The sequence below is a fragment of the Trichosurus vulpecula genome, chromosome 7 (assembly GCF_011100635.1).
Source record: "Trichosurus vulpecula isolate mTriVul1 chromosome 7, mTriVul1.pri, whole genome shotgun sequence".
NCBI lineage: Eukaryota > Metazoa > Chordata > Mammalia > Diprotodontia > Phalangeridae > Trichosurus > Trichosurus vulpecula.
The window spans coordinates 157,486,451-157,512,918 of NC_050579.1; the positions used below are offsets into that span (position 1 = coordinate 157,486,451).

The 26,468-nt window shown below is 39.4% G+C and overlaps 1 protein-coding gene across 1 annotated transcript in view; it reads left to right on the plus strand.

Annotated features, from left to right (window-relative positions):
- The window catches only part of PPIL6 (peptidylprolyl isomerase like 6), a 59,732-nt gene that overhangs the window by 22,326 nt on the left and 10,938 nt on the right, over window positions 1–26,468 (plus strand). Inside the window, exons 3-6 of the mRNA XM_036769307.1 lie at window positions 663–851; window positions 12,173–12,235; window positions 12,326–12,473; window positions 17,505–17,561. Of these exons, the coding sequence (XP_036625202.1) occupies window positions 663–851; window positions 12,173–12,235; window positions 12,326–12,473; window positions 17,505–17,561 (457 nt within the window). The remainder of the gene's footprint in view (window positions 1–662; window positions 852–12,172; window positions 12,236–12,325; window positions 12,474–17,504; window positions 17,562–26,468) is intronic.

Consider the following 26,468-nt stretch of genomic DNA (forward strand, 5'->3'; position numbering starts at 1 on the left):
TCTGTTCTGAAAACCCTTTTCAGAAGTGGCTCTCTTTTTCCTCTCCTTAGAAAGATGACTAATAAGTCCAGGACAAAAAGAAGAAAGACTTTACTTACAGAAATAGGTGTTAAGGGTAGAAACTAAACTTTGAAAAAAGAATACCTCTAGTCTGATTAAGACCCTAGCCTTCCACCATCCCCCAAAAGGCACTGGGCTATGACTCACCATTCTCTATTAAGAAAAGTCTTTCTGAAGGGGCCCTGCAATCCTTGAGGGGAGTGGACAAAAAAGGAACAGAGTAGTTACTATTCTAGAATGTTAACCCCAAACTGCATTGTAACATATGACCTTTTCTTTATTCAAGATTCCTATAAATTTACCTCAAATCTTGAAGCAGAGAGAGATGTACAAGGGCATGGGTGGGCTATGCCACTTTAGACATTTCTCTAAACTAGAAATGGTTCCGATTTAGAATTATACAAAAATAAAATTGTTTCTGGTAAATGTACCTAAAATGGCCCTGCATGTTAATTTTTTTCTTCAACAGAGCAAAATTTCAAAACATGAAAAAAACAAAAGATTTTGTAGATAGGAACTAAATTAAACCATCCTTCAGCTAATCATAGATTCTAGTTAATTTTTCAAACCTGAATATTTTTTATTTTTCTTTTCCATTATAGGAACTCAAGGGTGAAACATGGCGATACCCTTCCACTGTGATGTGTTTTATTAATGATCAGCTTTTGGGCAATGAAGGCTGTCTGCAGAAATGGGCTTATAAGAAATGGGGTCTTAAGGATTTTAAGCCCATACCACTTTATGAAGCTCTTACTTCAGATTATGTGGCTGATTACGTGAAAAATTCTAAGGCAGGTTATGCTTACTTTTTTTAAGGGAATAATGAACCCTGGATCGCTGATATTAATTCATTATTAATGCAAATATATTTATCAAATGCCTGCTATATGTATATTAACTGTACTAGGTGCACAGTGCTTCTTAAATTGTGGGTCGAGAGTGAAAAAAGTTTAAGAAACCCTGCAGTGCAGAATAGAAAAGGGCAGATTGATGACAGCCCCTGCCCTTGAAAAGCTTAAAACTGAGTTGTAAAATAGCTAGGTCATAGATTTAGAAGGAACTTTCAAGATGGTCTAATTCAGCTCCCCTCCCCTTATATTGTAGATGAAGAAACTGAGGCAGAAAGAGGTCACTAACTTTTCCACCAGGCCTGGAGTCAGAAAGATCTGAATTCAAATTTGACCTCAGATGCTTACTTGCTATGAGACCCTGGGCAAATCGTTTACCTCTGTCTGCCTCACCTGCCTTCCAGGATTATTTCGAGCATCAAATAAGGCAATAATCCTAAAGCACTTGGCACAGTGCCTGGCATATGTTAAGCACTACATAAACGTTAGCTATTATTATTATCATTATTATTATTTTTCCCAAGGTCACATTGGCTATAGGTCATAGAGCTGGCACCACACTGCCTCATCCAGCCTTTCAGAATTGGAATATCAAGCTCCTGGCTCCTGTTTTTCTGCCTTGTTAGAGGGAAAGTCAGATATCCCAAGGGGCCAGATTAGGCCAATTGGCCATTCTAGTATGAGTTACTTTAAGTAAATTGCTTTCCTCCTAACATCTATCTGAGGTCAAAAGCACTGAGAGAATGGATGAGTTATAAAGACACTTAATAAATATTTATTAAATAAGTGACTAAATGATTGGGGGTAGGAAAAAGGAGGGACACTTTGAGAGCATTAGGGACTGCACAGATGGCTGCTGCTGTGAGGGTCTTTGATCACCAGAGACAAGAAAAAATTGGGTTTTAGAAAGTGGGAGAAATGCAGAAAGTGGGGTGTGGGAGGACACCAAAGTCAAGCCATCTACTTAATAGCTTTGTTTAGAGCCTTCTAAAAGCCTCTTTAATGTTTGCAGTATGCTTCAGCAGTTTACAGTAAAACTCCATTTTTACTGGATAGGATGCGAGTCAAATAAAATCCCATAGAAGGTGGATTTGGAGAGTTGAGAGGAGGAAAACTGGTTCTCTTTACCTTAAAAATCATAATGTATAGAGGGCAGCTAGGTGGCACAGTGAGTAGAGCACTGGCCCTGGAGTCAGGAGGACCTGAGTTCAAATACAACCTCAGACACTTGACACACCTTGGGCAAGTCACCTAACCCCAATTTGCCCAGCCTTCCTTCCTCAAAAAAAAAATCATAGTATACAGTGTTCTGTTTTTATAGAATTCTCATATTCTATTTACTCTTCCTGTACAGTGATGGAATATTAAACATGCTAGTGTTTTTCCTCCTGCTTTTCATTTATTAATTTAAACTTACACATTTAAACTAATATAAAAGCTTAGATTCATCTTTGGCTGATATTTTTTTTGAGATTGTCTCCTTATTTTACCCAGGCTGGAAACACACAAAGCCCAATCTCACTGCTTTGACTACCTTCATTTCCAGCTTAGGATATTTTGCTCCTTCTTAGGCAGCCTGGCGATCCCTACTCCTGGGGACTCACCATATTGTACTTAGTGTGGACAGCTGGACATCCATTTAGCCAACTGCAACTCAGAACTCCAGAAGCAATCCATCAGCCTCAGTCTATCTTCTTGCCTTCACCCCAATTCTCCTTGTCCCTTAACAAGTAATTCCTGTCAAGTCCTCTACCACTGCAACTTCCTTTTAATGTAATCTAGAATTTCTCTTAACTAAGTTACCAATTTGGTGGTATACTCTTGGAATGCCTGAGGCTGGTGGTTATTGCACTTCCTGGCTGGGGAAAATAGAGAGATTCTATCTTAAATGAGCAAACATTGTTAAATATATAAAGAATGTTATCTAAAATGTGGGTCTTACTAAGATGATATTCAACTCAAACTACCAAAGAATAAGAAAAGTTTAAATTATTTCCTGCTATCTTAATGGATTTACCCAGGGAAGTGCCAGGCTTTGCTAAATTTTCTGTGTCAGCATATATGCACCTTGGAAATTTTGAAACACACTACAAATCAGGGCTTGAATTGTTTCTTTCTGGCTGCTTGCAATATTTTCTCCTTGACTTGGGAGCTCTGGAATTTGACTACAGTATTCCTGGGAGTTTTGATTTTGAGATGTCTTTCAGGAAGTGATTGATGGATTCTTTTAATTCTATTTTACCCTCTGCTTCTAGCATATCATCTCTCCTCAATCTATTTTCTAGGTCAATTGTTTTCTCAATGAGATATTTCACATTTTCTTCTATTTTTTCATTCTTTTGATTTTTTTTTTTTTTGCTTCTTGATGTCTCATGGAGTCATTAGTTTCCACTTGTCCAGTTCTAATTTTTAAAGAATTATTTTCGTCATTGAGCTTTTGTACCACCTTTTCCATTTGGCCAATTCTACTTTTTAAGGAGTTCTTTCTTCAGTGAATTTTGGTATATGTTTTTCTGTTTGGCCAATTCTGTCTTTCAAGGTGTTACTGTCTTCAGTATTTTTGGTGCCTCCTTTACCAAGCTGTTGACTCTTTTTTCATGATTTTCTTGAATCATTGTCATTTCTTTTCCCAAATTTTCCTCCACTTTTAAAATTTGACTTATAAAACCTTTTTTGAGCTCTTCCAGGAATTCTTTTTGTGCCTGAGACCAATTCATATTCTTCTTTGAGACTTTGGATATAGCAGTTTTGACTTTGTTGTCTTCTTCCGAGTTTGTGTTTTGATTTTTACCAGTTATCATAGCAACTTTCTATGGTCAGGGTCTTTTTTTGTTGTTGTTTGCTCATTTTTCCAGCCTTTTTCTTGACTTTTAGCTTTATGTCAAAGTTGGGCTTTGTTCCTGGGGTGGAGGGGACACTATCCCAAGCTTTGGTTTTTTGTGAAGCTGTTTTCAGAGCTAGTTCTGGAGATCTGTAAGCTTTTAGTTCTTCCAAGGTGGCATGATCTAAGGAGAGGTGTGTTTACTACTCTGCTGGCCCGTGCTCTAGTCTGTGAGTGATCACAAGTACTCTCTTCTGCCCTAGAACTGTGACTAGGGTCCCCATTCCCCTGCAGCCATAAGCTCTGGTATGCTAGCACTCCTCTTCACTCTGGGACTGTGACTCATATCCAAGTATGAGCAATGCAACAGAGTCCTGCCCTCGGTGCCAACAAAGGGACCCCTGTTATCTCCTTCTGACCACTTGTCTGACCCTGTTACTTTCTGTGGGCTGAGAGTTCCAGAAGCCCCTACAGCCACTGATTTAGCCCCCCCCCCCCCAAGGCCTGCTACTGGCTTCCTGTGATGTGGCCAGTACTGGCACAGCCTGCACTGAAATGCACTCTCACCCTGGCGTGACAGACCTTTCCTTCTAAGTTGTCATGGACTGGAACACTGTTTCATCCTGTCTTTTTGTGGGTTCTGCCACTTCAGAATTTATTTTGAAGCATTATTTCAAGTTGTTTGGAGGGGAATTTGAGAGAGTTCAGGTGAGTCCCTGCCTTGTCTTTGCCATCTTGGCTCTACTCCTCCAAGGGAAGTTTTAGGGGATGGGGGGAGCCTTTCATTGTCTTTTTGGAAATCAAGGATGGAGGCAGCTAGGTGGCACACTGAATAGAGCACCAAACCTGGAGTCAGGAGGACCTGAGTTCAAATCTGACCTCAGACACTTGACACTGTGTGACCTTGGGCAAGTCACTTAACCCCAGTTGCCTTGCCTTACCCCCTCCAAAAAAAAAGGAAGAAATAAAGGATGAACTCCAAGAACAGGGTGGAGCCAGCAGCTTTGCCTCCTAGCAACAGAACAAGTCCTCTAGATTTCTTTTCCTGGCGGCATGGATAACCTCCCAGCGTTTGTGTCCCAATGCACAATCTTCATATATTCCCTCTGAGACTCTCCACAGTACAGACCAAGATGGCCCTTGTCCTATCCCACCTGACAAAACAGGCTGCTTAGTGGGCCACCTCCACATCATGGGAAATGGACCCTTTTTTGATAATGTGGAAGAGTTTCTGCCAGAGCTTTATGCATCTCACTCTCTTTGATCTGAAATTGTCACCAGCTAGATTCACTCAGGCAGGAGCAAAAGATTGCCATGGACTTTGGCGGCTACTTTAAAACCTGCAAATAGGATTTGTTCTAGAATATCGCAGCTCCAATTAGTAACTTCTTAGATGGTTTAGCTGCCCCTTTTCGGGATGAGTAAGGCAGGCGTAGATAGCTTACGCATATTGATCTGGCAGGCGATGTGCTCAAATCAAGTCTTGCTTTCAATCATGTGCAAAGCTGTAGCGGTTTCTCTAACATTTTGTAGGTCTGCCTGCTCTAGCACATTTCTTTATGGACTTTATGGACTAATAACCCCTGCCACCCTGGCTCTGAACACTCCCCTGGGTAGAGCCCAGCCATGAACCAGCCTACCCACCACTCTGGGTGAGGGAACTCTATGGAATCTCCGAATTTTACTAAGTAGGGACCCCAGTGGCTGCCTAATTCAACCCATACCCAAGAAGGAATTCCCCACTATACCATATCCAACAATTGGACATCCAGCTTCTACAAAGAGACCTTCCGTGGTATAGTCAGTGCTGCTTTTGGATAACTGTAATCTCTAAGATGTTTTTCCTTCTATTGAGCTTAAATTTACCATCTTACAACTTCTACCCATTGATCCTGGTTCTGTTCTCCGGGGACAAATGGAAACAAATCTCATTAATCCTTTTCCCACATGACAGCCCTTTAAAGTACTCCCTCCCCACAGTTTTTATTGGTCAGATCTACTTGATGAAGATCATAGAAACTGTTTCTATAGGAGTTTCTGAAACAGAACCAGCAGAAAAAAGGTTCACCCAGCTCTCTACGTCCCCTACCAGGGCACTTATTCTGTTTAAGAAGAGTGGAAAGGGATAGCTATGTCATCATGATAGAAATCTGAATGTCATTACCATCTGGGACTGGTATTGTGTATCTTCAATAACCAACTTGCTGCACCAACTAGCATGGATGGTAGGAGTCACTTGGGATAGCACCCCTCAATGTCCTCCGGGATACTGGACCTAGAAGACACAATTTGCAATCTTTTTTTTTTTTTTTACTTTTTTTTTTTCACAATTTGCAGTCTTGATATCTGGTTTATTTTAGTATTCATCTTAATCTTTCTGAACCCATGGAAATCAATGCATCCAATATGCCATGGGAGCTATCTTCTCACAGTTTATACTGCCCCATGCCGTATGGGAGTATGTAGAGTCAATCCTCAACTCTCCCAGGGGAGCAACATTCCTAGAAAATTTTCGAAAGGAGAATGTTGATATATTGAGCCTAGGGGCTTGCCCCGCAAGCACCAAAAACTGCAGTCTTTCTTTAGGAAATGCTGAAAATACACTTTTCTACATACAGTTCTTCAGAGCAAAACATTAATGCTGAAAATATGCACTTTTCCTAACACAGTAACGATGAAGTAACCCATAAAATGCAGGAGAGAAAAAAGGCAAGATGGGATGGGGAGGGGTAGGGGCAGTGGTGTCAGAAGAACCCCAAGGTATGAAAGGGAAAAGGGCAACCTGCCATCTCTAATCTCCCTTTTGGCTCCTATGGTTGAATTGTTGTGGGGTTAGGCTACGCTGCTCCATGCCATGCCAGCTGGGACACTCAACCCAGTGCATGGGCAGTAAGTAGGACTCTCTTGAGAGAGTGAGGGGGACAAACACCTCATTTACCCACAAACTTAGCTGCTTTTCATTTTTTCAGTTCCCTCATGGGCACTTGAGAGGTTACTTTAGCACTTTCTGGAGCAGATTCACAAACACTTTTGCAAATACTTTCCTCCATTTTTGCACATATAAACTGTCCCGCTTCTCATTTTTTCCTCTACTACTCATATTTTTTCCTCTGCTACTCATAGCCACAAATGTACTTGGGTGCCAACATGAAAGTGAAAATGAAGTTACTAAGAAAATCACATAAATGTTAAACCCACAAATGTTGAGGATTGATTGTGTTTCTCTTAATTCAGTTGAATAAACAAAGTTTCTTCTACCAGGGACTCCTAGGGATCCAAAGATAAAAATTCAAACACTCCCTGCCCTCAGGGAGCTTACGCTCTTCCCAAAGTACTAGCATTGGGACAGCCACGGGGCCTGGAGTGAGCAAGACCCAAATTCAAACTGGACCTACACCACCTACTGGCTCTGTGACCACTCTGGGCAAGTTGTTTAGCCTTTGTTTGCCTCAGTTTCCACATCTGTAAAATGAGAATAATAAAAACACCTACCTCCCATGGTTATTGTGGGTATCAAATGAGATAATCATTGTACAGTGCTTAGCACAGTGCCTGGCACATAGTAAGCACTATATATTATTATATTATATTATTATATTATGCTATTATTAATATATTATAAATTAATATATTATCATACTATTATTAATATACTATTATACTAATACTATTAAAACAAAATAGCCCCTGTCTTCAAGGAGCTTATTCTCATGAAGGCGCATCAAGTCTGAGGTGATATTAAGACATCTAATTGAAAATTATCAAAGTGGCACTGGCTGGCAGATGAAAGGACAGGATCAAAGAAGTGTTTTGAAGATGCCAATGTAGAGGTAATAGGCAAAGCTATGAATATAGAAAAGTTCATCTAGACCCAAAGGGTCAGTGGTTAGGCCTTGAAAAATGCCCCCATTTTATGGTAGGAGTAGAAAGCAGATTGGGGAAGAAAGAGGCTTCTTCTCTAGCCTCACTCTGAGTGAGTACATGAAAAGGCCTTAGCCTAAAAGGGCAAAGGTCTCCCATTGTATCCTGGGTCATCTGCAGTCATTCTGATGAATATCTGGGCACTGGATCCAGACGGCTCTGGAGGAGAAAGTGAGGCTGGTGACCCTGCACAGCTCTCCCTCACTCAAATCAAAGTTAACTGCAAGTCATGTCATCATTTCCCTGATGCCATGGTCCTCTTCGAAAATAAAGGACAAAAAAAACCACACAACAAACAATGGTGAAAGAGTTGACCAAAAAGCACAATAGTGTCTTGCCATGAAGGCCACTGGGAGATTAATTAACGGAGTTCAAGGCAGTATATGGTCAAGGAGAATGAATACAGAGCTAAACTTGGGAGATTACCAAGCTGTGACCACAGGGGCTGGAAGTACTACAACCTCTCCCCATTCTGTACCCATGCAAATGGTTTGGGCTGTGCTCAGACCTGGGGGGAGGGGGGGACCCTGCCTCTAATGAGCAAACTTCCATGTGGTCCAGTAGAACTGGGAATAGTGATTCTGAGCATGGGCCATGGAATGCCTCTCAGAACACAGAGAAAATGGCTATAACATTTTCAGAGATAGATCTGTTCCTCTGAAGGTGTAGGGATAAAGGAAAAAATAAGATAAAGACAGGTCAGGGGTTGGGATGGGGCAAAAGGGGTTGAGATTCCTCACAAACAGCAGGTAGGAGAGAGTTCCTATGCAGGAATCAAGGTGGAGAACAGGCTAATGAACTGGGTTAGAATTGGAAAAATCAAGAGAGCGCTAAGGCATGGGCTGGGCTAACATAAACAACAGAATCTCCAGTGTCAGGCAAGGAGGGGGGAAGGCAGGGCAATTGGAGTTAAGTGACTTGCCCAAGGTCACACAGCTAGTAAGTGTGTCAAGTGTCTGAGGCCGGATTTGAACTCAGGTCCTCTTGACTCCAGGGCCTTTTGCTCTATTCACGAGGAGGTCTTTTTTCAAAGGAGTTTCTGTGGCAAATGCTTCCTCGTACTGGGAAGGGCAGAGCTTTTCAGGTAGCCCTGCCCTTTAGCAGAGAGCACTTCATGCCAGCTAATCTCCTTTGGACTAGACTCTAAGAAACCTCATCATGAGGAAATTTATCATCCTTTGAATTTTCATCAACCTTGGTACTTAACACTTCATTAGAACCCTCAGTAGCCCCTACCCTCTGATTGGAGGTCCAAGCTCCTTCCAGAGCCTCCACTGCCAACCATATAGAGCTCCCAGGCCAACCATCTCTTCATTCTCCAGCATTTCCTTTGAACTGAACTTTATAATGCCTAAACTTCTTTTTGTGTGTTTTCTTCTCCTGTTAGATTATAAGCTCCTTGAGGGCAGGAGCTCTTTCCCACCCCCCCCACCCCCACACCCCCATATTCATACCCCCAGCATCTGACAAGGCATCGATCACATAGTAGGCATTTAATAAATGTTTATTAACTGACAGCCTGAGACCTATCATTCCATACCTGAAAGACTCTTGTTCTCCTCCATTCTTCCTTCCCTCTATTCACAGAAGACTTTTCCCTATTCTTCACTAAACCTAATCTCTACTTATGCTTTTGATTACATACCCCTGATACAAGATCAGAACCTTGCTTCCAGCATCCCCCCTCAGTGTTTTTGTGCTCTTTGTGTATTTTAATCACTTCTTAATAACTTCTTCCCATCTCCCTATCAAGTGAGAGAATGTATGTAAAGCATTTCATAAATCTTAAGCACTATATATAAATGAGCCATTATTACCTGCTTACACACACAGACTTCTTCAAAGCCTTCCACTGACCCCTCTTTCTTATGTAGTTACCACCCCATAACTCCTCTCCTTCACTGCCAAATTAATTTTAAATATTGTCTCCATCACCTCCACTTCCTCATTATTCACATTTTCATCAGCCCTTAATTTTTGGCTTCCACCTATCTCCTTCCCCAACCCCCATCTCTGAATCTACTCTCTTAAAGGTCAGCAGCAGTTGTTTGACTCATTCTTCTCTGGCATCTCTTACCCACTGCATCCTGGGCCATTGCCAGTCATCTTGACTTATGCCTTATCACTGTGTGTAATTAAATGACTGTGGAGAAGAGAGTGAGGCTGACATCTTTGCTCAGCTCTGCCTCACTTAAATCTAATTCATGAGCAAGTCAAGACATCACCCTCCTGATGTCATTGATCCTCTTCAAAAAGAAGGATGAACAACATTCAGTCAAGTCCTGTTGACACAACTTCAGCTTATGCCTTCCTGGCCAAGATCCTAGTACATAGGTCCTCATTACCATGAGCAGCATACAAGCCTCCACCCATCCTCCTCTACCACTGCCAGACTCATCTTCTTTATCAACTTCCTCTGCTCAAAAATCCCCATACCAGTCAAACTAGACTACTTTTAGTCTCCAACATACTGCAATTTCCTGGATCTAAGCCCTTGGCTCAGGCTTATTCCTTGTGCCTGAAATGTCCTTTTCCCCATTTTGTTTATTGAATTCTTATTCTGTGAAGCCCAACTCAAAAGTCACCATCTCCCTGAAACTCTTCCCGAGTCTCCATCAGATTACAACCTCTCCCACCTCACCATCTTTTAATGTCATGTTATAGTTTTCTGTGTTATAGTCCCTTGCCATTTTATTTGCTCCGTCAAGTTAGGGACTGCATTTTGTCAAAATTTTCTATATCATTCCGACACAGTGCTCTGCATATAGTAGCTGCTTAATGTTTGTTGAAATGTCTTGAGGATTAAGCACTTTTAGATGGTGTATTTTTGCTGTCCTACTCAAGAACCTTCCCGGTGATTAGTGGAGATGTGGAAGGCAACAATGTTATATGCTCTGAGCAGTTAGAAGGCTCATTTTGTGGTAGGATTTGAGCATCTATAATAGGGTGTTGTATATGCACAGGGCTTTGACCTCCATAAAAACTAATGACCCTAGACAAGTCTCTGCTTTCTAGTTTTTCTGGTCTTTATTGCTCACTTCTCAGTAAGGCTTTATAATAGTCCTACCCCCCTTGTTCCGAACTACTGTCCACTGTAAATTAGGAGAAACAAAATGTCCCAGGGAAAATAGATAGATGAAGATTGTTAAATCATCAACCTGAAGTAGGCGTTCTTAACCTTTTGTGTGTCATGAATTCCCTTAGCAGTCTAATGAAGCTTCCTCTCTGGATCCTTTATCAGAATAATGTTTTTAAAAGCATAAAATAAAATACACAGGATTACCAAGAAAACTATTGAAATGCAGGTATCTATATTTTACAAAACGAGTTCACAGACTCCTGGTTATGAACCCTCATCTAAAAGTTTTAAGAAGCCAACCCATTCATGTTTCTTCCAATTCAGTTTTTTAAAAATTTATTAAGCATTTATTATTTGGAAAGCACCCTGCTCAAAGCTAGGAATTTAAAGACAAAAGTTAAACGATCCATGCCCTAAAGAGTTATATTTTAGTAGGTATTTTTCTAATCACTTTGTCCCAAGTTGGTTTCTTTTTCTGAGGAAATTCAGTTATCCTTCAAAATATGTAGGTAACACATATGAAGATGGATAAAATTTTTAAATATAGCTGTATATATACATATATATGCACATATATAGAGATATAGTCTGTGATGCACAGGGAGATTAAGTGATTTGTTTCAGGTCATTTATTTAATTAATAAATTGACTATATAAAGAAAACCCATTTCTCTTTCCTATTCTGTTTACTACATAATGTTTTCTCTTGTGTGATATCATTACTCTTAAGTTTTATAATTAAGGATTTATATAAATTCAGAGGCATACTGAATCATAATTTGTATTCATATAATAACTTTTATTCAAGGCTATGGGATAATAACAATTAGTATTTGATTTCTAAAAATAAAATGCATGCAATAAAAATGGACATTTTCAAACAAATAATTTATGTTTTACTTCATTTTGTGCTAATCAGGGCACTTAAAGTTATTTTTTAAAATAATAATAATAGCTGATTTGAAATTAATTTGAAAATTGAATTTGAAATTCAGTAGAATGTAAACACCTTGAAGACAGGGTCTGTGCTTTATTTTTGGTTTTTATATGCTGTATGTAGTCCTTGGTTCATAGTAAGTCCTTTAAAAATGTTTGTTGATTGAAATGTTCTTTCTTAGGTTCTTTCCTTAATAAAAAAACCAACACTGTAGTATTCTGGTTTTGGATGCCCTTCCAAGGGCTCAGACAATTTCCCTCAAATATGTGTTGTAAGCATAAGGGAAAGAAAGGTGTCAAATCTAGGTCAAGATGGAAGTAACAATATTTGAAGCAATGCTACTTCAAGAAGTGTTTTTGGTAGAGTATAACCAAGTCTTTAGCATCAGGATAAATTTCCCTTCCAGATTAGTTCAAAATTTATGCCATTTTGTTTGGTCATTGCTGTGACTGCCTTATTTGACTTTTATCTTTTTTTATTTCTTTGTTTATTTCCTAAATTATTAGCGTCCCATGGTCTTCTTGGAAATTACAGTAAGCAAAAGGCCCATTGGAAGATTAATATTTGAGGTAAGAGATAATTTTTTTAATTACCCCTTCCCCCCCCAAAATGTGAAATTTGAGAATTTAATTTTGAAAATTATCTTTTCTGTTTTTTAGCTCTATGCTGATCTTTGCCCCAAAACTTGTCACAATTTTCAGACCTTATGCACGGGGAAAGCAGGGTTTTCTCGAAGTGGTTTAAAATTGCATTACAAAAATACCATTTTCCATAGATTAGTGAAAAATGGTTGGTTACAAGGAGGAGGTAAGTTGTCCTTAAATAAATTTAAGTTGAATCAATAAATCAGCATATCCAAAATGTTGTTTTACTGAACTATATGAAATTAATATTTGAATTGTGTGGTAAAGCTTTTTAAAATTAGTAATGAAAAAGATTTTCCTTTTTTGAATTCTTTAATTATCGGTGGGAAACATGTCAAGAGTATACCACCAGGTCTCTGGGGGAGTGCCTCAGGGGCCCGTCCTTGGCCCTATGCTGTTCAATATCTTTATTAACGACAAGGGTGAAAGCATAAACGGCATGCTTATCAAATTTGCGGATGACACAAATCGAATAGTGATAGACATGTTAGATGACAGTCAGGATCCCAAAAAAGTCTTGATAGGCTAAATCAGTGGACCAAACCTAGTAAAATAAAATCTGGAAGAGAAAAATGTGAAATCCTACACATGGGCTTAAAAAAATCAGCTTCCCAAGTACAAGCCACCACGAACGACTAGTGGGTGACAGAGATGTGCTGGTTTTAGCCGAATAGAAAGCAAGCTAATACATCAGCTGGGGCATCATGTCCCCCAGGACAAGGGCAGTGACTTTCTTGCTGTGCTCTGCCCTCTTCAGACTACACCTGAAAAATTGTGTTTCTTTGTGGAGAGTGCATTTTAGGAAGGACATCCACAACTGGAGAAAACCCAGAGGAGGGGGACCAGCATGACGGAGGGCCTTGAGAACATGCCTTACAAGAACTGGGAGTGTTTAAAGACTTGGGTGGGGCACATGACAGCATTCTTTGAGTACCTGATGGATGGTCATATGGAAAAGGAATGAGACGTTTTACTTGGCTAAAGAAAGAGGGCAGAATTAGGAACAGTGGGTAAAAGTGGCAGACAGATTGATGCAAGTCCAAACTCCTGACTCTAAAAATGGAATGGGCTGCCTCAGGAGATAGTGGGTTCTCCCTCATTAGATGTCTTGAATTGAAGGCAGGATGACCGCTTAGAGATATTTATAAAAAGAGTCCTTGTTCGAGCATGGGTTGAACTTGATTGCACCTGAGGTTCCTTCCTTTTCCCTTCAAGACTCTGCCATTCTCTAATCGTTTTATTTAATGTCTCTAGTGATGTAGGAAGTTTGGTTGAAAATGTATATTAAGGGGCAGCTAGGTGGCACAGTGAGTAGAACACTGGCCCTGGAGTCAGGAGGACCTGAGTTCATATTTGGTCTCAGACACTTGACATACTTATTAGCTATGTGACCTTGGGCAAGTCACTTAACCCCAATTGCCCTGCCTTCCCCCCTCCAAAACAAAAACAAAAAATTTTTAAAAATTTTTTTAAAAAAAAGGAAATGTGTATTAAACTAAAACTAGGCCATTGACTTTAAGGGAAATGCTGGGTGCTAATAAGTGCAAATTTTGGAAGAGAAAAGCAATGGAAAATATCCTCCTTTTCCCAATCCATCCTCTTTTTTAAATCAAGATGTTTATTTGGACAAATGAAAGCTAGAGCAAATGGTGCTAACTTAAAGAATTTCCTTCTTGGTATTAAGGGTCTCCATTTTCTATTTTTCCTAGGCCTTTATTTTGTCACTCCACAAACCAAGTAACAATAATAATAATAAAATGAAAATTTGAAAACATCTAGATAGATGACTTCCCATCAATAGCACACATTAGATACTACTGTCTATAGCTAATGAGTAATTTAAACATAATTGGCTTGTTGTGGAGAAATGCTTGCTTCCATTTGGTGATGTTGGCATTGTGGAAAATATTATACTATTTTCTATCATTTTTAATTTCAGCTAGACCCAGAGCCTGAATTAATGAGTAGCTGGATGAAGATCCAGGACCTGGGCTTCTTTGTTCTCTCTAAAAGTTTGCTCAGGAAATGCCCTTACCACTGTCAACGAGGCCAGATTAGACTGACCTAAGGACATTCTTACCCCTGTTAGCCATTAAAGGAGGAGACCCTAACCCCAAGAGAGAATATTAACTGACCTTTGTCAACATTCTTTACAACCCTATTCCATTAAGGAAAATCCTCTTCTTGTATCATGGTTAAACATACATGGGGGTCATAAATGTGAGGTAATACAGGCTTGCTGGGTCTGCTAAAATAACATGTATGTTTTCTCATTCCTTTGTTCAGACAGCCAGAGCTTATGCTCTGACTCCTTGTATGTACAAGTAAGCTAGCTTAGCTATGCTTTAAGGGAAAATAATAAACAACATGGATTTTTCTATCACCTAGCTTGTTTGCCTCCTTCAACCAAACTTTCAGGTTTAACAGCATGTTCTTAAATAAACTAGTTATATTTAAATTCCCTTCCTTCTTATGTTCCCCCTTCCCACGTAACTTAGAGCTTCTTAGAGCTTTTTTTTTTTTAAAAGGCTGAGGGCAATAAATGCAGAGCAAGCAGCCATCCTAGGCTTGTTTCTCATTCATCTTCCTGATCATCCAGGAATTAGCTGCATGGTCCTCTTAAACATTTACACCCTCATATGGCCACCAGTCAGGAGACTTCGAAGTAAGAATATGTTTGAGAAATTAGGGAAATAAATGAGTGCCCTCTCGATCTATTAATTAAGTCAACAGCATGATTTTTGTATTTCTCACATCAAATTAGGTCACATGATATTCTTTTCTTCCAATAAAGAGAATGCCCAAACTTCTTCCTGTGCAGAGTTCCCAGACTGCCTTTAATATCTGCCCCTGCTTTTTAAACATGACTAGCGTATGCATTTTAAATAAAACTTTGCCTTTGCTAGACAGTAGTGAGAGTATAAGATATAATGAAAATAAGAATATCAGTAGTTTCCATTTATTTACATGAAAAACAAGAGTAGACAAAATTGAGTAGACAGTTTATCTATGTGTAATCCTACTCAAACTTTAACACAATTATTTATTGCTTTAGAGTTCTAAAGAATTTATATTCTAATTCTGCCCATTTTACGACATTATGGGGAGAAGGAAATGAGGCAGCATGGTATTGTAGAGGGAGCCCTGGACTTGGATTCAATAGACCCCAGTTTATATACTGGCACTGCCATTTATTAATGGACAGGGGTAAAGACATTAAAATTCTCTGAGCCTCAGTTTCCTTGCCTGTTAAATGAGAGGCTTGTACCAAATAACATTCCATTCTATAACATGATAGACTATGATTCTGTAAAAATTGTTTTTTTTGGCAGTTGGGGTTAAGTAACTTGCCCAGGGTCATACGGCTAGTAAATATCTGAAGTCAAATTTGAACCCAGGTCCTTTTGACTCTAGAGCCAGTGCTCTATCCTATACTTGTGCAGGCAATTCTCTAAAACTTATAGCTACTAACACTACAGACTGCAGAGCAGGTACCGTTCTGCATTTGTAAAAGGGCGTTACCTCACTGGGCATTTCCTGCATTAATGAAATCACAAACCTGGTTCAGGAAAGAAATGATTGTGCAATTGATTACTTCAACCTAAGTGTGGTAATTTACCTAGAACTCTATTCAATTTCTTCTTGTTAGATTCAGTCCTTCATTTAAATCATTCAAGAGGTTTTCTTTTTCTCTCTCACTTCTGTTACTCTACATATTTAGCTATTTCTCCCAACTTTGTTTCAGTCTGGAATTTGATAAGCCTACCAGCCACCTCTTACTTTGTAACTGACTCAGTGTTACATAGATACTTGCTAATCATGTGACCCTGGGAAAATCACCTACTCTAGGTCTTAGTTTCTTCATCCGTAAAATGGGGATAATAATAGAATCTACCTTCTAGGGTCGTTGTGAGTATCAAATGAGATAATATTTGTATTTGTAAGTAGTATTTGTAAAATACAAAAAAGTATTTGTAAATTTCTGAATAATCTGTAAAATATTTGCACAGTGCCCGGCACATAATAGGTATTATATAAACGTTAGTAACGATGATGGTGATGTTACTGTCATGGCTAGAATCACATTTACAACAAACTTCCCATCTGTCATTATTATATTTTGACCTGTGTAGTAGTGTACATTCATTTTCTATATCCTAATCTTTTATTTCTGTTTTTTATTCTGTATCCTACTCTATTGTTTGAAAAGAGGCACAATGATAAAGAAGACATAGTGACTCAAGTTCTGGGCTTGGAGTCAAGAAAACCCAGGTCCAATGCCAGGTCTGAGAGTTATTAGTTGTGGATCCTCGGCAGCTTCTCCGTGACCCAGCCAGATCCCTAGGACTTAGCTGCTAAGTCACAGATTCCCTTGGTGGAGGGAGCTGCCTCGAGCTGACATCCCTGTCTGTCAAGCCACACATCCAAGTTGATTGCAGGCTCATGTCATTTACACCTCCATGGGACCTCGTGCATCTACCTCCTTCCCACACCACCCAGTGACAGGGCCTCATCACCTCTCCCCTAAACTATTGCAACTATTTCCTAATTGGTCTCCCTTCTCCATCTCCCCTCTGTCCAATTTATCTTCCATACAGCCACCAAAGTGACAGTATTAAAGCATGCTATTCCCATGCTCAGTAAATTACATGGTGCTGTGCTACTTCTAGGACCAAATACAAACTCCTCTGTCACTGAAAGCCCTTTGCAACCTGGCTTCAACCTGCCTTTGTTTGTTACACACTCATCCCCTTCAGCCCTCTGACAGTCCAGCCAAATTGGCCTTTTCAATGCTCCTCAGACACAATCTTCCACCTCCTATCTCAGTGTCCTGGCAAAAGCCAGTCCCCATGCTTACAATGTATCCTCTCCTCTCCTCCAGGTCTTTGGATCCATGGTTTCCTTCAAAATAAATGCCACCTCCTACATGAGGCCTTTCCTGATTCTCCCCCAGCTGTCAGCACCTCCCCTCCTCCCCACCAAAAAAAAAGTCACCTTGGATTTACTTTGTAAATATTTTTTGTTCTCTTATAAGAGTACATATTGTTTCCACTGATAAAATGTAAGCACAAGATCTGTTTCATTTTTGTCTTTGCATTCTCAGTATTTAGCCAAATGCCTGCTAGAGACTAGGCGTTTAAGAACTGTGATTGACCAGTACTCACATAATCTTTTATTTATCTCCATTATTCAGATATCGACCTGGGAAAAGGAGATGGTGGTGAGTCAATTTATGGACCAGTATTCGAAGGTACATAATGTATCTTTAAAACATTACCCGTCTACTTATCACCAATATCAGCCTATATCACCTATTATATTGAGATTCTGATATTAGCAAAATTCACTATCAGACACAATTAGGCCTAAGCCAAATTCCTTAGCAATAAATGGATGCTGATTTTCTAAAGTGTCTTTATTTTGCATTTAAAAATAGTCTGTCATTAGTTGTGTCCAACTCTTGGTGGTCTTATTTGGGCTTTTCTTGGTAAAGATACTGGAGTGGTTTACCATTTCCTTCTTCAGTTCATTTTATAGATGAGGAAACTGAGGCAAACAGAGTTAAGTGACTTGCCCGGGTTACACAGCTAGTAAGTGTCTGAGGCTGGATTTCAGCTCTGGAAGATGAGCCTTCTGACTCCAGGCCCAGCACTCTATCCACACTGCACCACCTAGCTGCCCAGAAATAGTATGCCAACCCACAATTAGGAAATGCCAGTTAGCTTTAGTGTTTTACATTCTATCAGCAGTCTATAATTGACCACAGTGGGGTACTTGAGGCCTATATGCTTATATTGTAGACCGTATACAGAAACTGGCCTATTTTAAATAAATTAATTTGGGACACTTATTAAGTTGAAATGAGAGGAAGTATGTTGTAGTGGATAGAAAGCAGGCCTCAAACCAGAAGGACCTGGGTTCAAGTCCTGCCTCTGACATAATAGTTATGTGACCCTGTACAAGTTTCATTTAAAACTTTATGTGCTTTTGGCAACTCTCCAGGAAGATTAGTTGCAAAGGAAGTGGCAACTTTCATTAGCAGAGGGGGTTTCTTCACCTTGTAGTTCTCCATACTTATGAAATTACAGATATAGTCCCCATCCCTATTGAACTGAAAATTGATGTTCAAAATAATTGTTGAAGAACCTCAATTTTAATATAACTAAAAGTGAGGAAAATTTAAAAGTCTCTAATGATTTTTAACTCAATTTTTTAAAACAACAAACTCAATAATTTAAAAAATCCTGAATCAAGCTTCTCTTTTTGCCTGGATAGGGTCCCCATGTCAATCTGCAAGTAGACTGACCCGTTCTCAATAGGCCAGTTGCAGTGTGTGGGATTTAAGATTAATTCATTAATATTTCAGGTATTTAACCTTCATATCTCTAATTGTTGGCTCTCCCTTAAACATAAACATAGCTTTTGTTTAGTAGTCATCAAACTATTAAGCATCTTCATTTCTTTTTTAATAGTATTTTATTTTTTCCAATTACATGTAAAAACAACTTTTAACATTCATTTAAAAAAATTTTTGAGTTTCAATTTTTTTTCCCTTCCTCCCTTACCCCTCGCAAAAAACAGTAAGCAATTCTATATAGATTACATATGTGTGATCACGTAAAACATTTCCATATTAGTCATGCTGTAAAAAAGAAACAGACCAAAAGAAAAAAACCATGAAAAAAACAAAGTGAAAATAGTCTGTTTTGATCTGCATTCTGACTCTTTCAGTTCTGTCTCCAGATGTGGATAGCATTTGCCATCATAAGTCTTTTGGAATTGTCTTGGATCATTGTATTTCTGAGAAGAGCTAAGTCATGCATAATTCATCATTGCACCATGTTGCTATTACTGTACACAATATTCTCCTGATTGTGCTCATTTCACTTTGCATCAGTTCATGTATCTTTCCAGGTTTTTCAGAAATCATCCTGCTCTTCATTTCTTACAACACTAGAGTATTCCATTACATTCATATACTTACTGCAGCTTGTTCAGCCATTCCCCAATTGATGGACATCCCCTCATTTTCTAATATTTTGCTGCCACAAAAAAGAGCTGTTATAAATATTTTGTACATGTAGGTCCTTTCCCCTTTTTAGCATCTTAATTTCTAATATTTATTTTATTAAGACAGCAAATCTAAAATAGTTTTTGTGATATCTGCATAGCTGCTGATTTTTTCTTAATTAGTATAAACAATGTTACTTTTCAATATGGGACCAAAGCCTTAAAAAGACACATCGATATTTCAGATTTAGATTAGATTATTGATCAGTTTACCCTTATTGATTTGCTAAATATAAATTCATATTATCACTACTTTAAAAATAAAGATTGATATATTTAATCTTTATTGTGGGGCAACTAGGTGGTCCAGGGGCTAGAGTTTGAGGCCTGAAATGAGGAAGACTCATCTTTCCAAGTTCAAATTGAGGCTCAGACCCTTACTCTCTGTGTGACCCTAGGCAAGTCACTTAACTCTGTTTGCCTCGGTTTCCTCATCTGTCCAATGAGCTGAAGAAGGAAATGGTAAACCACTCCAGTATCTTTGCCAAGAAAACCCCAAATGGGGTCACAAAAAGTCAGACACGACTGAACTGGTCTTTATCATAATGTTTTCTGAACTGGAAACTCAGAGAGATCTGCTGATTTTAGACCCAAAGAATAAAAATAGAGACATTTTAAAAATATTGAAAAGAAAGTTCAAAGAATTAGAAAATTGCAAAGTAACTTATAGTAGGTCCAGGCCTGGAGAGTCCAATCCTAATCTGTGAATTATTAGATCACATAAAAATATCAGATAACTAATAGCAGAAAACAGCATCTGGGAATTGATTTAATCATATTCTTTTGAGGAGTAGTAGGTTAAGGAAATAAAGGTTATACTTTGCATATAGTTATTGCTCAATAAATGTTTTTTCATTCATGTATTATTAATTTTATGTAACTACATGGAGAAAATTATATAGAAATATCTAGATTGTCTAATTACAATTTTTGCCACTGGATATTTATGCCATTTTGGTTCAGTCAATCCACACATGTATCAAATAAGCCAGCAAAGCTCATCAAAATATAGGAATGAAGGATGGTCCTTGCGAAAATGAAAACATGATTTTTCATCACGTAAATGACTGTTTCTGAAAAGGTTCCATTTTTTACATAGAGTTGTATGTTAGAAATACCAGCAGTTTTAACCAGAGAGTAATAACTACCACATTAACATCCAGTTGTCAAGTAGCAAATGCTGACAGGAACTTAGGAATCATGGAAAATGTAATAATAGGGCTTTAAATTTCTCTCATAGCCTATAAATGTCCTTGAAGCTTCTTTCACTTTTCACTTTCATCACTTATCCTGATTATACGATGGAATTACCATTGTGCTTATTTACCCCAGTATCTGAATAGTCATTTTCTAAATCTTTACCACAGATTATTTAGCAGATTAAATAATCCAAAAACAATTTGTCAACACTAAAAAAAGTTACAAGATAGAATTCAGGGAGTAATTACCAGAGAAAATAGGGAATTAACTGTATATTTATAGAAAGGGCTATCCCTTGGAGCATGCGTGGGGATGGGCTCCTTTAAAAAGGAATCATATCTCATGTAGTGTCATTACTAATCCCCCTCCCTGGCATAGTCTGATCACCATGTATGCTCCCTGAAATGGCCCTATAGCATATTATATTGTTATGTAACTTGGGGTTCCTTAGGTTATCTGATCATAGACCCATCAAGATACATATGGAAGCAGAAAATTCCTTATTAGGCCTTCTAGGTCATTAAGGAATGAAGCATTCCTAGAACGCTCTCACTCTTCATCTCCTCTGGCCTCTTCCAAGTCCCAACTAAAAGTCCATCTTCAAATCCCAACAGGAAGCCTCCAACCCCTCTTAATGCTACTGCCTTCCCTCTCTTGATTATTTCCTATTTATCCTGTATATAGCTTGTTTGTATATATGTGTTTGCTTGTTGTCTCCTCAGTTAGACTGTAAGCTCCCTGAGGGCTTTTTAGCCCAGAACTCTACTATTGGCATTTATTTATTGAATGAATGGAAGAAGGCAGGAAGAACTTCCCATTTCTTGGCAAGTGTAGCTTCCTAGTGTAGGCATTTTTTTGAGGGGGGAAGGCAGAGCAACTGGGGTTAAGTGACTTGCCCAAGGTCACACAGCTAGTGTGTTAAGTGTCTGAGGTCACATTTGAACTCATGTCCTCCTGACTCCAGGGCTGGTGCTGTATTCACTGCGCCACCTAGCTGCCCCTAGTGTAGGCATTTTTGAGGCTGGCTTGCTAGGTGGCATAGTGGATAAAGCACCAGGCCTGAAGTCAGGAAGACTCATCTTCCCGCATTCAAGTCTGGCCTCAGACACTTACCAGCTGTGTGACCCTGGGCAAGTCACTTAATCCTATTTGCCTCAGTTTCCTCTTCTGTAAAATGAGCTGGAGAAGGAAATGGCAAACCACTTCACTGTCTTTGCCAAGAAAACCCCACATGGGGTCAGAGTCAGACAGGACTGGAAATGACTGAACAGCTGTGGTCAGGCTAACTACCCTTGCAAAGTGAGGTGTTGCTGAAGGCCAGGTACTTGCTGCCAGGTTATGCCAGTTGAACCCTGCCTGTCTTATTCCCAGCAGAAGAGGAGCAGCTGGCACTGAGCCACAGAGGGAGGCTGGACTTTCTAGTCCCTTGAATACACCTCCCATCCTACAACAAGTCATTCATAGAATTTGGAGCCGGGAGAGCCCCGGAGGTTTTCTAGATCTATAGTACATTCAGTAATTTTTCCACAGGTCACAGACAACAAGATAGGGTTGAATAGAGGTGCTTGATAGGTGCTTATTGATTGACTTAACATAGCAACTTATTGAGAAGAGTTCTTTAATTCTGCATAATAAAGGACACATCTTTAAACTTCAAATGATCATAAATTTGAATTAGTGGTAGGGACAGCCTAGACCTGTGATTTCATTAGTATAGGAAACTTCCCAATGAGGAAACTCCTTCTACCAATGCAGGTTGGCACCTTCTCTACAAATTTATAGTCTTAGAAGGTTGCTCAGGTTAAGTAGGTGACTTGCCCAGGGTCACACAGCCATTGTGTGTCAAGAGGCATGTCTTCCTGGCTTCAGGGCCAGCTCTCTATCCAGTATACTACTTTCATGTGGCATGGAGGCTTTATGGGAAAACTGGCAGGTTGCTACACTTGGTGAAGCTGTACATTGGTCTGATCGTTCTGGAAAACAAGTAAGAATCATTCCTAAAAGCCGCTAGGCTGTGTTGCTCTCTCTCATACGTGCTTATCATATTACTCTGCATATTAACTTGAAAGATATTGAGCAGGGAAGTAGAATACGTAGGGGATTGAAAAACATAATATATCCTTCTCTGCTCTCAAGAAGCATATGCTTTATCTGAGAGACAGTATGTTCATATATATATATACATATATATGACATGTAAAATGTACAGAATAATACAAAATCAATGCAAGACAGTTTAGAGAGCAAGGACACCAGCAATTGGGGAGATCAGAAGAGCATCCCATAGAAGACGATTGTGCTTAAAGGAAGGGGTTCTTAGAGGCAGAGGGAAGGCTGCTCCAAGCTCAGAGAACTGCTAGTCCAAAGCTAAACAGATGGAACGCCCTTTAGAAAGAAAAGCGAGAAAGCCAGTTTGGCCAGAACGTAGAGCCAAGAAGGGAGTTACTCTATAATGAGGCAGGAAAAGATAGGTTGGCGCCATTGTGTGAAGGGTTATAAAAGCCAAGCAAGAGTTTGCATTTTCTTCCAGAGGCAGTGGGGACTTCATTGTGTGGGGAAGTGACACGCTCAGATCAGCACTTAAGGGAAATCACTTTGGCAGCTCAGTAAAGAATGGATTGGAGTGGGGGGAGACTTGGGCCAGGAAGACCAAAAGGGAAGCTGTTGAAATAGTCCAGGTGAGAGGCGATGAAGTCCCGAGTCAAGACGATGACTATAGGAATAGTAAGAAAGATGCAAGAGATTTCATGAAAGTAGGAGGCAGATTTATCAATTGATTGGTTATATGAGGTGAAGGATAGCAAGGGGTCAGAGATGTGATCTGAGGTTGTGAAACCAAGAAACAGGAAGCCTGGTGGTATCCTCAGTAGAAATTGTGACGTATCAAAGAAAAGTGGGTTTTAGGAGCAAGATAATGAGTTCTGTTTTAGAAATGTTGAGTTGAGGGCAGCTAGGTGCCACAGTGTAGAGCATCAGCCCTGGAGTCAGGAGGACCTGAGTTCAAATCTGGCCTCAGACACTTGATACATGTACTAGCTGTGTGACCTTGGGCAAGTCACTTAACCCCAATTCCCCTGCCTTCCCTTCTCAAAAAAAAAAGAAATGTTGAGTTGGAGATGCGTATGAGACATCCAGTTTTAAATATCCAGTAGGTAGTTGATGTAACAGGCCTAGAGCTCGGATTAGAATCCAGAGCTGGTTATATAGGTATGAGAGCTTCTACATAGAGACCATAATTAAATCCATGGTAGCTGATGAAGTCCCCAAATAAGAGAGTGTGTAAGAGAGAAGGGATTAGGACTCAGGACAGATCCTTAGGGCATACCCACAGTTAAGGGTTGGGATGGGGATGAGTCAACAGAATAGATTGAAAAGGAGCGGTCAGGTAGGAAAAGAATGAAAAGACACTGTCAAAGAGGCTGAGGGTGGTCAACAACATCCAGAAAAGTCAAGAAGTATGAGGACTGAGAAAAGGCCATCAGAAATGGCAATTACAAAATCACTGGTAAGGGAGAGAAATAGATTTTTGTTCATTGAAAAAAAATTTAAAGAGAGGGATCATCAATAACTTTGGAGAGAGCAGTTTTAGATGGTGATGCTGGAATCCAGATTACAAAGGGCTAAGAAGTGAATGAGCAGAGGAAATGGAACCAATGATTATATATGACTTTTTCTAAGACTTTGAGAAAGGGGACAGTAACTTGAGGGGATGGTAGGATCCAACGGGGTATTTTTAAGGATATGAACAATTTGGGTGCATGTTTTAAGCATGTGGGAAGGAACCAGTAGATAGGGAGAGACTGGAAATTAAAGAGAAAAAGGATGATTGCTCTGTTGTTTGGGTTTTTTTTTTGGAGGGGGGAAGGCAAGGCAATTGGGGTTAAGTGATGTGCCCAAGGTCACACAGCTAGCAAGTGTCAAGTGTCTGAGGCCAGATTTGAACTCAGGTCCTCCTGACTCCAGGGCCAGTGCTCTATTACTGCACCACCTAGCTGCCCCAATTGCTCCGTTTCAAGTGGATCCTCTTGCCCTGCAGAGCACTGGGCTGTGCTAATATTGAGGAGTTGGAGGAGGAAAGATTGCTCAGTTCTCTCACCTGAAAGACTTCCCTTTGAAAGGCTCTCAGCACCATCTGAGGAATCATAGCGGTGGCTATTATCCCAGAGTACTCAGAGCAGAGCTCACTGTGCATCCTCAAACTTCTGTCTAGGATCCATCACCTTCTGTGCTGAGTCAATAAGAAAAAGAAATAGCTACAGCCAGTCTTGCTGCCCACCTTGTTCTCTTATCCTCTGGCGCAAGAGGACACAGTCATCAGTCTGCCTGGGGTCAGCCAGTATTGCATAAAGATTAATTGCAATCCATTTGCTGATCTAATACTGTATGACCACTCAGTCAATTACTAATGTGGGTGGAAAGAAAGCAGAAATGATTCCTCCTTGAGCAATTTTTTTGTGCCCCATGACTATTTCCAGTACAAAGTTCTAGCCAACAACCCAACCTATTTATACCTTTTAGAAATTAATTGATTTTCCTTTTAACACAATTAAGGAATTGAAAGAAAAAAATCACAGGCAGCAAAATTATGAGAAAAGTTTAGCTGTAACAATGATTTTTCTTAAACAGAATTGAAAAAAATAATAATCTTACTGCCTGAGAGCAGTGACAGGATACCACTTTTCGATGTTAATATTTACTTTTGGCAGATCTCCATTCGCTGCTATTCTGTGAAGTGAATGGAGTGTTTTTATATTCTACTGAAATGTCTAGGAATTAACACAGTTACAGAAAGCCATTTAAACTAAAGTGTCATTTTGCAACTCAGACAAAAAACTTCCAGTAAGAACCTAATGGTCTTTAGTTCTCAAGTCAACATTTAAAAAGTAACCACTTTAGTTCTGTTAGAGGCAGCTAGCGGCACAGTGAATTGAGGAACACCTGAATTCAAATCCAGCCTCAGGTACATACTGACTTTTAACTTCTGTTTGCTTCAGTTTCCTCAAGTGCAGATAATAATAGCACCTACCTCCCAGAGGTGTTATGAGGATCGAATGAGATAATAATTGTAACATGCCTGCTATGTGTTAGGTGCTATATAAATGTTTATTCTGTTCCCCCTCCCATCCTTTAAAAAGTTTATTTACTTCATTTTTTAGCATAAACTTTAAATAACACACTTAATTAAAACCCTACTGACAATATCCACAAAGAATTGTAGAGAGCCCAACGTTATATTTGGATTTAACACCAGCTCATTTAATTTGTGGCCTAGTAAATGTGGGATGATAAATACATAAAGTATACAGTGATAACTAAATAAGAAAGACTATGCCTTTTATTTATTTTGCATGAGATGTAGCATCTAACAGCGGGATAGGGAGCCAGCCTCAAAGTCAGAAAGACTGACCCATCCATATGACTCCTGGGTAAGTCACTTAACATCTCATCACTTTAGACAACTTTTCCAAAACTATAACTTACAGAGAATGTGCTAACCTGCGTTGATAGAGGATGTTTCCTCCCCGGAGAGTTCCCTATACCAATGAAATCATAAGTCAGGTCCCAGTTCCTCTCCCCATATTTTGTATATGCTTAATGTACATTTTATCTCCCCCAAAACAGCCTTCTAACTGTAGATCATATACTGGACATAAAGCATTTTTTCATCCATTTAGCTTGTCCTGTGTGGATTATAAGGTGATTTCTTGTGATATCTTTTAAGTAAATATAGAACTAATTGAAGAGGCTTAGGGTGTCCCTTACCTAGGCATGCCATGTACTGTATGGAACTGAAAGCCCCTCTTTGTGTCTCCAGAGACAGATTTCAATATATACTCAAGGTTATAGAAACCACTGACTCATAACGAAATAAAAGTCAGCTCATCTT